The sequence below is a fragment of the Thunnus maccoyii genome, chromosome 10 (genome assembly GCF_910596095.1).
Source record: "Thunnus maccoyii chromosome 10, fThuMac1.1, whole genome shotgun sequence".
Classification (NCBI taxonomy): Eukaryota; Metazoa; Chordata; class Actinopteri; order Scombriformes; family Scombridae; genus Thunnus; species Thunnus maccoyii.
This window is the reverse complement of record NC_056542.1, coordinates 19,267,643-19,285,161: the sequence shown is the minus strand read 5'-3', so window position 1 is coordinate 19,285,161 and position 17,519 is coordinate 19,267,643. Positions and strand designations below refer to the sequence as shown.

The window sequence follows — 17,519 nt, the reverse complement described above, 5'->3', positions numbered from 1 at the left end:
TTATTGTTGTTGTTGTTATTTACACAGTTATGTTTCCATCACCTCAGTGGACATTACATTGACTTAGATTCATTTCCTGGAGACTTTCTCTAACCCTAACCACTACTTTCCTAACCCTAACTCGACCTTAATGTTAAACCAAATCCTCACCCTAAAAGTTTGATTGATTTACTTGCTTTTTGTACCCAAAAGGGGTGAAAGTCCTCACAATGTGACTGTATAAATTTATGTCCCCACAACACCAGTTGTATAAGTACACACACACACACATACTGATTACAATGTTATGTACATATGTTGCTGGGCCAATAATGAAAACTTTTTGGTATAAGTCAGTTTATGTGATTGCTAACTTAAAACACTGTCCACACTGTCACAAGTAAGGTATATGGTTCTGTCTTTTGATGATGTATAATGTATTATTTAAATTTGAATTTCTTTTTTGTCAAGAGCGTTAACGTATATTCTGAAATACACACAAAAACAGTCTCAATTCACAGAAATAAACAAACACCACATGCACATAATGCATTCTTATGTTAACCACATTCAGACATCTTTGAGTCAAGTAGTAATGCATTACTGTACACAATATATATGAAGTCAATTCACTGATAAACAAATGTTTAACATGATCATACACAAGTACACTAAAGTTTTCTCTTTGCTTGGCAGAGTTGATATTTAATGATCATTAATGGTGTCATGTAGAAGTAGAAAATGTTCAACACTATGTAAAATACGTTTATTTACCATCTTTACCATCATAATTTTGAATTTTCTGAATGAGAGTTGTCCTCAGCTGTTCCCCTTGCTCTTCCTGTAATACTTACATGTATATGCCCTTTATTATGTGTAAAAAGTTGCTAAGATATTGTGTTTTAGCTTGTTTATTTGGTGAATTAGTAATCTCTAAAACATGGCATAATGATCCATTAAAGCCCATGAATTAAAGATGAGCCCATGAAATATGTGTTAAACAATTATTTATTAATTTTCTCTCTCATATACATTAAGGTAATGCTGTACAAATCAACAAATAGCTTTCAGTGGACCCAGGCCCAAGATCTCTACATAAAGCTCTCTCTTGTGAGCAATGTGCATGGTTATATACTGTATACATACATATGAGAACCTCTGGGATAACTTGAGAGTCATATAATTTGTGTGTTGCTTTTAGAGAGGTGTGGCAGTTGCTAAATACCACTTTTGAGACCAATTTTAGGATCCACGTCTCTGAACCGCAACCAGTGAGTTGGCAGCCTGACATCAGTGGCTGACAGTACAGAAAATCCACTAAAGGAAGAATAAAAAATAAGAAAATGCTAGACTAGCTAGAAAGAACTCCTCTCAACTCATCCAATGAACCAGGGCAGATGAATGAACCCTCCAGTCTTGGCGTTAGCTTACCAGGACATTTTATTACATATAAACTTTTGAATGTTAGCATATGTGGAATTTGGCTGAGTTTTGTTGCTTGTCTGTTCTGCCAAGCACTGGGTGTTGCCTGACTCTAGGAAAACCCCTTTCTCCTCCAATCGTCTCTTTCTGTTTCTGGTCTGTTCTGTGAGAGTAAAATTACACAAGCGCTGAACAAAGTCAAATGAATATTTCAAAGGATGATATCATTTGAATTTTAATCAAAGCGGTTACGCATCATGGCAAATATGGATTTTTTTTTTTTTTCATTCTGTTTAAATCTGGATCAATGAATGTAGACTATGTTTCAGCAAATATAATATCTCATGCACTGGTCCAATTTTGACATAGTGATGCATTTGAGAGCAAAAGTACAGTAAAAACTGGTTGTTACAGTGATTGCCCTCATGAGGGCGCTATAAACCTAGGTCAAACTTACAAAGTTTACACCAGTGGCACAAGGGAAGATTCCTGCGTCACTCATTGAGCTGTTGATGTGGCTTTAATGCACGTACAAGACATAATATGAAATGGTAAGCACTTTCAAAACCTTTTCTGACCTGTCATTGGAAATAAGTGCAGCATTTCTCTGTACTGTTGTTTGAATGTGAATGCAAAGCAGTTTCAGTTTGTATAGATGTTACCGCTGTGAACTTTTTGCATCTCATGTATTATCATACCTTCAAAACAATGATAAATGATATTAAAGGACCTTCTGGGTCTTTCAGACATCATTATGGATTTTTCTTTCAGGAAAACAGATGGTTTGTGACTCAAATGAAAGGCACATACTGAAGCAACATCAATGAGAACTTTGTATAGATGGAGGTCAGAGTGTTGTAAGGCATGGCTCAGATGTGTGAGGTGTACAGGTAGGTGCTGTTGATGCTCCAGTTAGGAGGGAAGTCCTGCACTGCGTGGCTTTTGATGTGTCTCTGCATGGCAACCAGGCTGCTGCAGAACTCCAGGCACACTGTGCACTGGTAGGGAGCGGCCCCGCCATGAGTCCGCAGGTGCTTGATCATGGCTGAGTAGTCCCGTGAGCGCTGACCACAGAGACGACATTCGAAGGGTTTCTCCCCTTGAAGCAGGAACAAGAAAGCACGGGGGGGAGGAAGGAAGACAGTGGGGGAAGAGGAAAGGGAGTGTTCATTTTAGAGAGGGTCTCATACCTTTAGATATTAAAAGTACATGCATGTTATGCCAGTTTCCCAGACTGCAATTGATTAATGCTGTTAAATATTTTCCTTTTCAAAGATCAAGTGTTTAATTTAGGGTGAAATCAACTAAACTGGGCCTTCAGATCTCCATCGAAACAGTTACACACTCTATGATTGCATGTTGATGAGCAAAAAAATCAAAAGAGAAACTGAATAGATATTAGTTTTCATTCTGAACAAAAATTAGATTAACAAATTATGTGAGCATGTGTGTGTGCATGTAGTTTAACAATATTTAACAAATTGAATACTTGATCAAAATCAGCTTTTTGTATGCTTATGCATACAAAAAATTGGATTCCGGTTTAGTAGCTCACAATAATATGTAGTATCTCAATGATCTAAATAGAGGTATCATTAAAACCCAACAAGAAACTTTTAAAACAGAGCAGCTAGCAAGACATACTGTACAAGATACAACTTTCAATTTTAGGACAAGAGATTAGGACAAAGGTTTTAGATTACGGGAGTCATCAAAATTGCTCATATTATTTTAGGATGACAGATCATCTTGAATGCTGGTCTTTTTAAAGGAAAATATTGTCAGCTATTCCTGTGGTTTAGTAGGTTTTAACCTATATATAGCCTAATGAGTGTTGAGTGTTGCTAATCAATTTTAAACGGGTGCTTTTGGTCATGACTTACACTTTTTTAATTTAATGTGCAGAAAAAAATGTTTGATATTTATCACAGTGAATATTTTGGTTGATTTTATTGTTGTCGCCATTCATAATTACATGGTAAAGTTGTACAGGGACACTCATTTGAAATTTCTTTTGTATTATCATTGAGTAATGATGTTGACGTTAACGTTGACAGCATTAACAGCAGCATGATGTTCTCCATAGATGAATGGATTTGCTATCTCGCACAAGTTTCAAGTCTGCAAGTTTCAAGTTTCTACTAGATGAGTTTCGTAGTAGTAAACTGAGTGGAAACTGTCGGCTGCCTGGAAGATAATCCAAAATCTAAAACACAACAGTCTGCTTTGGAGGATGAGTAGCAGTAATGCAAATCATACGTACTAATTAGTAGTCTAAATGGCATAAAACATTCAAAAGTCCTGACACAGTCCTATACGCTAAGAAAAAAGTGAATTTTTTTAAAGTGCCAGTGAAAATTAGTCATACATCTCGTCTTTTGCTTGTAAGTTGCCGTACCATGCGAACAACTAATTTATCTCCGATTTGAGACCTCCTACGGACTGACGCGACGTAAGACCAATCCTAAACTATTAAACTATTCTTGCTTTTCAGATACTGTCGTTGTAATTTTATTTGATTGGCTTTGTTTTTTAAAGCCAAAGTACACAAATTCTCTTGTACTTTTCTAACACTTCTTTTTTTTTGGACAAAGAGAAAATTGAATATTGAAATTCTTTGTAGTTTTTGTTCTAAATGTCCCACAGTATAATTTTTTTTTTTTACCTATTGTGGGCAGGCATAGTCTTACATCTGAAAATATGTAATGTCTAACCAGTCAAGCTACAAGCCTACAAAGTTCAGTACCACTTTAAACAAAACAAAAAACATAAATGTTACTTACAGTTTGCAGTCACTTCGACTAAGGTAACAGACTAATAAATCAATATGTTCACCAAGTTTCTGTGCTTTTGTATCACAGATTAGATAGAGTGCGTACCGGTGTGAACTCGGTGGTGTGTGTCCAGTTGATGTTTCAGACTAAACTTCTTGGGACAGTGTTGGCACTGGTAGGGTTTTTCTCCTCTGTGGTCTTGTCGATGGGATTGTGGTTCATGCTGTGCTGCATTTCCTCTTCCACAGAACCTACACCCCGAACAGGCCACCTCTGTTCAAACAACAGGATGGGGGGACAATAGGTGAAAGTGTGAATACTGCGGTGGGCAAAGGGGCCTGGCTGTACACAAAAACACCATATCACAGTTTAAATGTCAGCAGGACCTGTGAATTCAATTCCTTCAACAGATGGAAGTCCTGTAAAAGTGTATGATAGAAAGTACGATAGCAACCCCCACCTGTTCATTCATGTTTGCTCAAACACTAATAGATGAACATGAGTATGTACATTCAGAACTGTTTTGTAAAAGAGACATAAACTATTGAAGATAAACACAGACCAGTTTTAGATAGATGATATCAGAATAAATGGGGTCTTGTTTTCTGCCTTTCACTCTTTTTGTGACTAGATTATTTGTTATGTTGTCAAACTAACGTGCTCATAGACATCCGCATTAAGCCACAATGAGCCATCAAAATGACCAATTACTTGCAGAAATGATTAGTCAATTCATTAATTAGTGGATAGATTGATGCTTTTCTGTTTTCTATATCATTGTAAATGAAATATCTTTCATTTGGACTGTTGTTTGGACTATTTTCTAACATTGCAGAGACCAAAGCATTAATTGATTAATTGAGAAAATAATCAGCAGATTAATTGATAATGAAAATAATTATTAGTTGCAGCCCTAATTCATTTGTAAAGGCACTGTGACGCAGTGCAGTAAGTTTTTTCAGTCTTGCTAAAGTCGACAGTAGCTGTCACAGGATTAAAATACTCACTGACCTCATTGACTTGAACTAGTTATAAAAGAAAAGAAAAGAAAAGAAAAGAAAAGAAAAGAAAAGAAAAGAAAACAAAACAAAACAAAACATGATGTATTATATATAATAATATATTGCTACAGTATTCTCATTATGTTTCAGAGGCACACATCTGTTTTTGGTCAACATCCTGTTGCAGGACAATAAAGTCAGTTTGTACACATTTACTTTCCTGTCACTCTGCATTTGTGTCTTGTCTGCATCTACCAAGTCTTAAATTACAAAGGTGTGATTTTGAGGTTAAGGTAGCTACTAAAGCCTTTTGGTATCTTATATTCTTTTTTTTTTAGTTTCTCAAGTGAAAACAGGATAGTATAGACAGGATGCTGAAATAAGAAGGGGGTGTACTGTAGTGGGGGAAATTGAGAGAATAAACCACAACAATTGAACGCTCACCACACACACAACCTACTGAGACTTGCTGTCATTAGCGTGTTTCCTGTCCAATATTTTTCCTCACGTCTCACTTTAAAAGACTTCTTATGTAGATAATGCCTTTTACTTTATTTATCTTAATGGCTTTATTAATATAACTTAATAAAAGGAAAAGCTAAGGATAGAGAGAGAGAGACATTACTCAGCAACACTGAACTCAGGTGCTTAAATGCTTTAGTTATACAAATGTTGTATAAATAAAGTGTTGTTACACTTATAATAATGCATATTATATGTAATAATTTATTAGAGATATAGTTTTTCAATAGGTTCTTGAGTACTATTATATACTTTTAGTACTTGTCCTAAGTTATTACACTGCAGTGCAGTAAGACATTTGTAAAGGAGTTTTACCCTAATCTCTTGAAGTATGAACATAATGTTCCATTGAACAGAGATATTGAACATCAGATAAAACATGTTTATCAGCTTGATTGTACAATCATACACACATATGCATGTATACACATAACGCACACAAGCTGTTGGTTTAAGTGACTTAGTGTAATTGCAGTGACTTACATAAAAGGAATTCATTATATAAAAAAATCAACATATATTTTTGGTATAGGACAAACCACCGTTGCGATGCAGTACATACTGTACTGCATGTATCTAGCTGTATCTAGTAACCACACTACTGCTCCTGCTGCGCTATGCTCTCAAAACCACAACTCTTTTTATCACTTTCCATTGCGTAGCTACGTAGATGGAGTCTTCCGAGGTTAGGGGTCACAGCAAGAACTGTCTTGCTATCATGTTAAATTGATCAGTTCTACAACAGGACAACCACTGTGACAGGCTTCATCTTACTGTATAGTAATAACAGTAAGTTTGATGTGTTGTGATCATTAAAAAAACATTAAGTTGTGTTTTCTGTTTGTCATAATCATATCATTACCTGAAGGTGTGGAGGCTGACTCCCGCAGAACTGGATCACCAACGAGACTGCAATGCTGGCAGTCTTTAACTCTTTCTGCACTGGCTTTGGGCACTTCAGGGAAACTGTGGAAAATATATTTTCTGATGCAACTGTTGCAAAAAATGACTCTGATTGTATCTCTTTAACAATAATGTGTTCAACAGAGGTGCATAACTGGAGAAATATAAAGCAAGGAAAAGTCTCTTCTTCAAATGAAAACTGTCACTCTGCATATATTTACAACATAATGTATCATCACAGATAACATCCTTAAACACCCTTTCCTTCCTCTCAATCCTCAACCACAAGATATGTATAACACTCATTTAGGGTAAAAGCTTGTTTACCTCTCATATAACGGTAGAGAAGAAAGAACAGGATTATGAAGTGACACTGAAAAATAGCTTTTTTTTCCACAAAGATGCAAGGACAATTTAAACAATTTCATGTGGTACAGACGCACCCATTCTAAACACTGAAACACGGTTTCAGTGGGTGGAAAATCTTGAATTCTGCAAAGGAGGGGAGAAATTTAGGGGGCTCCCCTTTACACACTATTCAGTTACAATGTGTGGAACACTGTACAAGATGCAAAGACTTGAAAAAAAGAGGTAAATCACCCAAAAATGAAGTCAACAGGGTTTTTTAATATACTTTTTAGTGTCATGAAAGGGCAGTGGTAAATTCATTCAGAATTCAAACAAAGTATAATTGGTTTCAATCCAACTTTTAAGCAAAACCATGCTAAAACTTTAGATTTATTGCAAAATTAACTTGCATTTCTTTTTTCTCTCTTGTGTTTGGTCTGGAAACTGTACAAGGTATACAGCAATGATTTTAATTTGGCAAAAGAGTTTGACTGGGACTGGCAGGGAAGGGTTAACAGGGGAAATTGCTCTAGTTGGAAAGTGCAGGAGGCTTGATTGCACACATCTACCCAAACAGCAGTGAGTCAGGTCTGCAGCTGTCGCAAGGGAACAACTGAGCAAGTTAGGGGATTCTAAATGACTCTGTGACAGTTAAAATACAGAGACAAATGATTAAAATTAAAAACATGCAACACATACATTTGTGTCTGAGGGCTGACTTACCTCAGCTCACTGGTTTGGATGGTCCCAGTAAAAGCTCTCTGGCTGGGTTTTTTTCTTTTCAACAGGCCTTGCTTGATTATGCTCCCCATCCCTGTAGACCCAGCGTAAAGGTTTGGTGTATAACGTGAATGAAAGCTTGAGTAGCCCATTACAGAGCTGTGAGCCGGGGCTTGAAAATGAGAGACCAGGAGGGGGAACATGTGGGGAGTGGAGAGGGAGATTGGGTATGCTACAGAGGACTGGTTTGGGGACTGGAGTCGGTGAGCTGCTATTAAGTTTGAATAGTTTTCTGCTTTCCGCTTCAAGGTGGTTACAGAGTTCCACATATTTGTAGGGAAAGTCCAAGGAGAGGAGAAAGAGGACGTGCTCGTGACAGGCCTGGTAATGACACTGTCTCTGTTGTAGGGCATTGCTGACAGTCTGGGCCTCTTTCTAGGGGATGGTGGACTGTTGCGGCTCTTAGCAGGATCAGGGGGGGAAAGGTTTTTTGTGACAATGCTGTCGCTTGCTTCATTCCCTGGGGGAGAAGTCTCTTGGAGTTTCTCCTCTTGCACTAGATTTCCCTTTTTCTTTTGATCTGTCTCCTCTGTTCTTTCTTTTTCTTCTTTCACATCTGTAATTTCTCTTCTTTTGTCTGCTTCTCTGTAGTCGAGGGTGTCCAGCTGCTTCCGGCACTGGTCCTCCAGTGGCTGCATCTCCAATAGCTGAGCAGCTCTCAGCAGCAGGTGCAGGTCATCCACAGACACCTCAAGAGTCTGAGTGTAGGTGAAGTCCAGGACTTGCTGGAAGGTGCGGGGTAAGAAATATTCAAGAGTGCAGTGGACTGGGCTGTCTACGTCTCCCTGGGCTAGCTGCTGTGCTAGTGTTCTGCTTGCACAGGCCAGTACGAGCCGATGAGCCCTGAAAATTTGACTCTTTACCGAGATGATGGCATCACAGAACAACCCTGAGCGACGCAAAGCATCGGCCTGCTGCAGGAAGTGGAAGTATTGGGTGTTGTTGATGCGGATCATTTCTGAAGTTGGTAGCAATATTAACAAAAATCTGAGAAGAGAAGGTCAAGGGAACAAAAGATCAAATCACATTATGTCAACAAGGAGTTAAAATAAGTTCCATCCATTTGCCAGGTTGTTACCAGGTATGTGACATTTCTAGAAATGCTAAATTGTAAATAGGAAAATTATTTCAGTGATCAACAGATAATATGTTTCTCTGTGGTTTGTACTGTTTTCCATCCTTTCCAGACACTAGGTTTACCTCTAATGAGAATTGAGGGGGCAGAATGTACCCGAGGTGATTGTAGTCCTTCTTTGGTTGGTGTGATACTGCATCTCTGATAGTAAATAGTTTGCAAAACAGTTCTAAAACTGATATGGATTTTATTTTAACGCAAATAAGACCCAATTATTTCTATCTACACAACGCTGTTCTAGTGAATTGACATTATTTATTGTATAGGGCTTTAAAAATCTGCAATAAAATGTTCCTCAATCACAGCTGTGTCTGATATTGTGTCTGAATGTCTGGTTGATGTGTGGAAATGTACTCTGTTTTGTGAAAGCTTTGATATTCTGTGCTCTCATACACACTCTAAAGCCACAAAGCCCTAACAGTATATGAAACCATGACTAATGACTGTACACACGAGTAAACATGAGTAAAGTTTGAACATCAACAACAATAAGACAATATTCGGGGATCATAAACATAAAATACAAGAGTGTGTGGAGGTGGAAAAAGTAAATACGTAAGTATGTTGCAGAAATATTCGGAATTTTACATCTAAAATTGAGAGTGAGCGGATGAAAATGAAAAAGAATAAGATGTGCCAGTATGTCAGAACTACCGGATGCATGACAGGTTGTCATCTTCACACAGTCTGAAGTCTAATGAACTTTTATGATTAGTATACAGTGTGTGGTTGGTTTCTGCTGCAGAGGTCACAGCCACTGTGAGCCATTACAGAGCAACCCCACTCGATCATCTGATGATGACTGTAAATGGAAAGTAGATGTGAAACGAAATGACATTTAGTTGTCTCGTTACTGGAATTTAAATTTAAATGTTCATCCATTTTTTACGCACTCATTTTTTAAAAAAGTGTTGCACCAAAGAGCAATAATCGATAAGATAATTTTCTGAATTGTTTTATAAGAAAATTTTGTTCTTGTTATTCTAATATAGTAGTCGCTTACCTTAATTATAACTGAATAATGATGGAAACAGTAATGTATAATATGTTGGTGGTAAAGCACGTAGTGCTGAGAGTGAAAGTGACAGTAGAGCAGCGACCGTATCAGAAGCAGATTTACAGCAAGCTTAAGGTTTTGGTTTAGTATGAATTCATTCATTTGACAAAAATCACAAAATTTATAATGTTGACTGCACAATGTTGAGCACAAATGTAGAAGACAGGGTATGTAGGGAAAGTATCGTGCTAATCAAGTATGCTTAAGTTCAGTGAAGCCTATTGCGCACATGAGTATAAAGCAGTACTGTAGACCGTTTTGGTCGCCACCTCATTTACGGCTATCAAATGCGCTGCCTGGTTAAAATTGTCATATTACACTTATATGTTACAATACTACATATTACAATACCAGTCAAAAGTTTGATTTGTGTGTGTGTGTGTATATATATATATATATATATATATATATATATATGTGTGTGTGTGTGTATGTATATATATATATATATATATGTATATATGCACACACATATATACATATATATACATACACACACACACACACACACACACACACATATATATGTGTGTGTGTAGGTGTGTGTGTGTATATATATATATATATATATATATATAGGTATAATATTATATTATATTACATCATAGTCACCAGTGTTTATCAAGTGACGCAAATTATTTTTATGCCAAATTAAAATTACTATGTAGTATCTAGTTGTGCATTCTGTACAATAGTCATTTTAATTGATAATAATAATAACCATAATAATAATTATTATATTATTAATATATAATAGTGTAATTGTATTAGTAGTCATAGTAGCCGCGCTATGACACCAGTCATAGTGCGGCTATAGTGTTTCCGCACTATAGTGTTTCAAAATGTATTTCTTTATAAATAACATAAAAGCCACTTACGTTAACAATGTCATTTTATGTACAAACCTCTGATCTTCATAGCGATGTTCTCTTTTCATTTGCAGAGAGTTCAGAAATGTTTTTGTGTGTCAGTGGCCAGCAGAGAGATAATTCATGCACTTAATTTTAATCTATTTCTTACACTGTACCTTTAAATGTTTTGACTGTCTTCATGTTTACATTGATGTAATGCACTTAACATATACACTGTATAATTTTAAATTTTGTGTTAAAGTAATGCTTGTGCTGGTTCTCTCCTGAGGCTGCAGGCCTATAAATTAATTCTGTTTTGTTTTGTATTCTGGTCTATTCTGCTCCCAGTCCTTACATTCACAATTGTCTAACTTTGTCTAAATATTCTTACAATACATTTGATTTGGCATTTAGCTTGCTTGTGCAGTAATCAAACTCCCCCTGATGTTGCTCAAATCTACAATGCACTCTTGCAGAGTTGTGACATAGTTAGCAGATCTTTGAGCTCCTTGCAGGCGCAGTACTATCTCATTGCTTACACAGGGGAAAACCTTGCATGCATGTCAGATTTACACATCCTCTGACAGGACATGAGCTTACAGACAGCCCTCCCCACAGCTAACATGTAAGGAACAAGAGACAAGCTTGATCTAAAAGTCTTCACAGGCAACTGAAGATCAATAGCAGCGCACTAGGTTTTGTTCACAGTACATCACAGAAAATAGCTAAATAGTCCAAGGATGAGCTATAAGTGTATCTGCTTGTGGTTTTAAGTCTCAGAAAGTTTAGAAGCAGCAAGCTGTGTGAATGTAGCACTTACCCAGTGTTTAGTGAATATTCTCCCTGGAGAGTGATGAGCTACCTTGCATCATGACTGTGAAGTGACTTGTAAAGTGACATGTCTGTCTGGGTACAGGTTTTGGTGAGGGACAGGGTGGTTTCCTCTTTTGTCTTCACAGTCCCTCCTCTTCAACTTATCTCTCCCTCATTGGTTCATTGATTATGGTGCTAGGCAGCTTGTTTTTTTGTGATAATAGATGGTGACTTTCCTCTAAGTAAAGCAGCTATCTTTTATATTTTGTTTTGTTCATTATGCTTAAAGCAGTGAAGCACTTTTACTATTTAATATTCTCAACCTCTTCTACTGTATATACAACAACCTATATGTTAAAACACAAACTGAACATAAGTAAGAAAAGTGCATTTTCTGAAATGGAGCACGGTTTTATTTGACCAAATTATCAAACTACGTGTGCACATGTGCATCTATATGACTGAGACAGAGGAGAGAAACAGGGACAGCAGTTAGAGGGATGTTGCTTGCCCTATAGATGCTGTAAACCTGTAAATGCAGTACATGAGTTCCTCCCCTCCAGCACCATTTGCTGGTCACTACATTAATAGGTTGTTATGTGCTGAGACAAAAAAACCACTTCAAAGACACTGATCTGTGACAGGAAGTGTACAGACAAGAGCCCAGTGGTACTGATATGTAGGGCTAGGCTTCAGTGAAACACGCACCCTCAAAATAGCAATATCTGCATTGTCCTTTCAATATGTTAGATGTCGGCATGAAAACCTGTAAAAAAGAAAAAAAATAGGCCAATGGTAGGGAGCTGGTTATTTAAGTAGAAGTTGATGGTTGAATACATTGTGACTCCTTTATTTGCCTTCAAAGATTTATTCATCAAGCAGTGCACACTACATATTAAACTAGCTTTGATTAGCAGCCTAGTTGTTCTTCTATTTCACTGTAATTATTAAACTCTATTATATTCATAGTTACTTTTAGAGGAACTTTTTGTTAAATTTCATCAGTTTTTTGCTTTTTTGCCCCCATTTTTTTCTTTGCTATACAATGTAGTCATTGTCACTGCTAATTCTACTGTTTTCCATCTACAACATGGCCAATTGTGTTAGCTGGAACACACAATCAAGCCAAAATTGAACCATGTCTAAATAAAAATGTAGTAACTTGTAGTGTGGTTATGTTTTGAATTGATTAATTGATTTTGATATTGCGCATCAAGCAACATTTAAATAAATCCAACTACAGAATTATCTAAAATGTTGATAATGCTTATAATATAAGTTACATAATATAATATGTTATAATGTATGTTAATATTGTGTATATCTATATAAACATGCAGATATGTTGTATGGTTATAATTATTGTAGTTTTGTGAACTTTCTATAGTCTAGTCGCAGCTGTTTTCTGATACATCCATTGCAGATCTACCCAACACCACACTGAGAGACCAAAAACAGAGCTAAAAGGAAAAAGAATATTGTATTTTACAAAGTAACACAACTCCAAATGAACATTGCTCAGTGTGTGCTGTAAATAGGCAAGTGTATTTGCCAGTGTCTGTAATTTTGAGTTTCACCTGCTCCCAAATAGCCTAAAAATTCAACTGTTCTCAAAATTGTGCCACTATGAAATGGTTAATGAAAAAGGCAGTCTCTTAATAATGGAGCTTCTAAGAAAACACGAGGTAGGTGAAACCTAGAAAAACCTCATTTGGAAGGAAAAGGAAAAAAAAACCATGAAAAGACCTTGTAAAGACAGACCTTTTCTTATCAGGCCTGCTGTAAGCGTAAAAAAAAAAAAAAAAAAAAGTTGATAGCAAACTGAAACAAAAACAAAATTTGACACACAGTTGGTCAGACCTGCACTCTGCAGTTTCCTTTTCAGCAGCTGGGATAGATTGTAGCCTGTAAATGCAATTGGAGAACAGATGGCAGCATTTCTGATGCAATGAAATCTGATTATCAGGACAGTGTAAGCCCATGTAATATTTCATGGCAAAAACCCTTTGATGTCACATCTGGTATGAAATGGGGAGCAGCAAAAGGAGGACAAGATGGTGTAATGTTATTGTGTCTTGGACATGATTCTGACAGCAATGTTGTTTTTTAACCACCTTTTATTAATGTTAGTTTGTCTGATATTAAAAACAGTATTTGTTGTTGTTCACATTGTATGCTTTCAGTAATTAAATTTAAATATGCCTTTGATATTTGGCACAAACTAAATAATGTGTAAGAACTAAGTTATCAAAAATGTTAAGTAGTATAATGCAGTATCTCTGTTTTTGATTGAGGAACAAGGTATTTGTGGGAGTCTGTTGTTTAATTTCTGGTAAGTGAGTCTTTCCAGTTTATGTATAGAGTTGAGTGTCATCAGCATGACATCAGAGAGATAGTACTTAAAATAGCAGCGGGTGCAGAACAAAGCTTTGTGATACACCAAACTCCATTACAGTATGTTAAGTTCCTTTTTTGGAGAATGTCTGACTTTGATATTTGAATTCTAGTTGTCTGCAGGTCTATTAACAGTTGGTACCATTAACCACAGTACTGATTCCTTACAGCAGGGATATTTTTGTAATGACAAGAAAACAAACAGCTGGCTAAGCAGGGTGAATTTTAACCATCACAATTCAAATATTACAATCAAAATATACTGATAGTCAATAAGACCGCACATATAAAGAGACAACAGAGACAGTCCTGCCATTGGACATAATCTAATCCAACTGAAGAGTTAAATTTTGAATACAAACACTGTGTAGATAAAGTAAAGAAAGAGATACTAATATGTCAGGCTTTGAACAGGTCTTTCGTATAGTACACTGTGAGTCAACACTATGCTATTTAATCAGCCCATTAATTAGCATTGAATCAGTTGAGAATGATGTAAATGAAACATTATGTCCTAGGAAATTTCATCGAAACTATAAACTAGTAGCATGTGTAGGTTTCTTAAAAGTTAAGAATTAAGAATGCAGAAGTTGGCAAGTGCTGTGAGTGTGGTCAACTGTATTTTGTGAAGAGACTTTGTGAGGAATGGTTATAGTATCCATCTGACATTTTACACTCTATACCCCAGATTTTTGCTCAATAGACCCTCTACAGTTTATAATACAGGTTAGAGGTAATCTTATATTATTTTGGGGTAACGCCACATGATGACACTTTATATGGTACCAAGTGTGCGGCATTAACTTATGAACATAGAAATCAAAGATAGAAGTGAACAGAGATTTCCTGTTTTTAATAGTAGATTATGTTGATCATTCACCATTGAAAATACACTGAAATGCTTTTAAAGCTGATATTTATTATGATAGAATCTTGAGATAGTTTAAAGTTCGAGATCTCTCAGTAGTCATTACATGTAACAGGTATAATCTAAAAGAAATTTTCAAATTTGTTATTTCAATTTCTTCTGCTGTCTCCCATTTTTCATGTATTGTGATGTTCCAGTGGTGTGAGTACAATAAGCAAAGATTCAGAATAGTTTTTTAAGGTTTACTCCAGAGTTTTTTTTTATTTTTGCATGCTTAACAGTTTGCTGCAAAACATTGTAGAAAAAAGTCTGACTGCCTGAGCAGTTCAACGTGAGAACGATGAAATACACCCCAAGTTGCATCCATCGGCTCATGCACAGACAAATTAAAAATGAAGAATACCTTAAATTTTGTTGCACAGCTGAGTTAACATCACTATTATCGCTTAAAGGACACAACTATTGTGAAATCCAGCCATTTCTCATCCTGTGAGTTACTGAGCCAAATATATAGTTTTTAAACTTACTATTTGTCCTTCACACTTGTTACTTATGGTCATGGTACTTGCATGTAGTGTTAACCACAGGGTGGTTTCCTTGTAATTCCTGTGATCACAGGTTGATATGTTGATGCATAGGGAGGAACACTTGACATTTCTTGAGGTTTTTTTTAACTGATTGTCTCCAGTGGATGTGTTTTATATTTGACCAGATATACATTACTTCTTGTATGCTTGATTATCCATGATAACTTAATCTGACTGAGTGTGTTGTGTGTGTGTGTGTGTGTGTGTGTGTGTGTGTGTGTGTGTGTGTGTGTGTGTGTGTGTGTGTGCATGTGTGTATGTGTGTGTGCACGTGTTTATGCACAGGTTCATGCTGACATTTGGGGCTACTCTGCATACCTTTGTCTGTGTGAGCAGTTATTGTTAAGTGTTGCTCAGGGCACTGGACAGTCTGATCTCATCTGTTCCTCTCAGAGAAATTAGCATTATACCAACACTTAAATGTCATCTTGTGCTATATGGGAAGGAGTCAGCAAGAACTGCTGCACAGGGCTTCACCTACAAGTAATATCAAGACTGTCAGTCCCCCCACAACACACTCTTTAGCACCTGCTATCCCCTCACTGTCAGTTGAACAATCACCATCAGACACCCTACCCTGCATCAATGCTGACTCACTGAGGTGTCTAACTGTGTGGGGTAGCTGATGTAAATGCTTGTATATGTCCTTTAGCGCCCACACATCTCATATGATGTTAATGATATTAATCTTTTAATTCATCAAGTACGCAACTCATGCAGTAACATCTTTGATCTACCTACCAAGGTTTTTAATCTCTGCATACGAAGAAGTTTCATATTGTTGTTTTGTTGAATGAATCAAAGTGTTACTGAACTAAACAAAACGCACACTCAGACTGCAATGTGATAAAGGTCTGGGTTAATATGAGTTGTCTTACATTACCACAGTGGCGGATTGTGAGCAGTAAACTTCAGAGGAACCACTACCAAGATGACTGATGCGCTGGAGGCATCAATGGCAAACTGTCACTGTACAGCCACAGAACTTTTTCACAGTAATCTGGGTAAGCAGGACTACCCGTCAGTGTTGTGGTTTGGAAGAAGTGAACCTGTGCAGGGCTAGGGGCTGGGGCTTGACACTTCTGTGTAATTTGTGGGTGAAGGAAGTGTAAGGCCCACGCACACTTGTGACTGTCAAGTTAATTGGTGCTTGGGAACTGTGTCAAGGCAACTTATCAGTCGGTTTCAGCGAGGGTCTGATGTTTATTGATGCTTATCACAACACAAAGTTCAAGGCTATGATTTGATTAAAGCAGTCATTTGCTTAGACATGAAAGGAAATTATCAACAGTCAGCTACAGTATATCATTGCTCATCGCAGTACATTTGATGTTCAAAGGAAAATACTCATCAGTTACTAACAATGTTATAATGAGTACATAAGTATTATCATGCTTACAAGTACTGCATATCACTGTGTTGGTTGGTTTTCTCTGAACTTATGTTGTTTTTAGTGATGTAAATGAAATGCCTTTGCTCCTGTAGCTAATACACACAACTTCATTAACAAAGTTAATACAACTGAATTCCCTGAGGCATATATCTTGATTCTTCAGCTTTACATAGGTCAATGAGATGATTTGCATCACATGTATCTTTTCCTGACATAGGAAGTGAACTGCAATTTTGGCTTCACAGAAATGACACTGTGGCTTGAGGAGTCACTGAAACTCTGTACTGAGAACTGAGAGAAAATCTTATCGTCCATCGTATCTTAATCGTGGTTAAGATTTTAACCCTGTAGAAAGTTTTACTATGAAGCATACTGTACTAGAGCAATGTTTGACATACAAAGGAGATTTCTCATGAGTTGAATTCCTTTATGCTGTCAAAACATTCAGTAGTGAATTTATATTATAATGTGGCACAAAAACACATGTCTACGCAAGCAAACTTTAGGTTTCTTTTTCCAGAGAAATTCAACTGAGGAGATGCAGGACAAGAAAAGCATCATTTTCCATGGTGAGTAAGTCAGACGGTTTCCCCTTCTTGACTGTGGTTTTTAGATCACAGGGTTTATTGCACAGGTTACATCATTTGATTACTGCATAAAGTTTCCTAAATATGTCAGTCTTTTCATAGAGG

The 17,519-nt window shown here is 36.7% G+C and overlaps 1 protein-coding gene across 2 annotated transcripts; it reads right to left on the bottom strand.

The window, feature by feature from the left end:
* Positions 1–11: 11 nt before the first annotated feature.
* Positions 12–11,735, bottom strand: zbtb32 (zinc finger and BTB domain containing 32). 2 transcript variants are annotated; one of them, XM_042423462.1, is made up of 5 exons: positions 11,593–11,735; positions 7,673–8,716; positions 6,561–6,664; positions 4,281–4,448; positions 12–2,500 (listed from the first exon to the last, which is right to left on the bottom strand). In XM_042423462.1, exons 2-5 carry the CDS (start codon positions 8,683–8,685, stop codon positions 2,271–2,273), a joined length of 1,515 nt encoding a protein of 504 aa, XP_042279396.1. In that variant the 5' UTR covers positions 8,686–8,716; positions 11,593–11,735; the 3' UTR covers positions 12–2,270. The 2 variants fall into 2 exon arrangements, with proteins under 2 accessions (XP_042279396.1, XP_042279395.1); XM_042423461.1 differs by lacking the exon at positions 11,593–11,735 and adding an exon at positions 10,800–10,880.
* Positions 11,736–17,519: the final 5,784 nt, after the last annotated feature.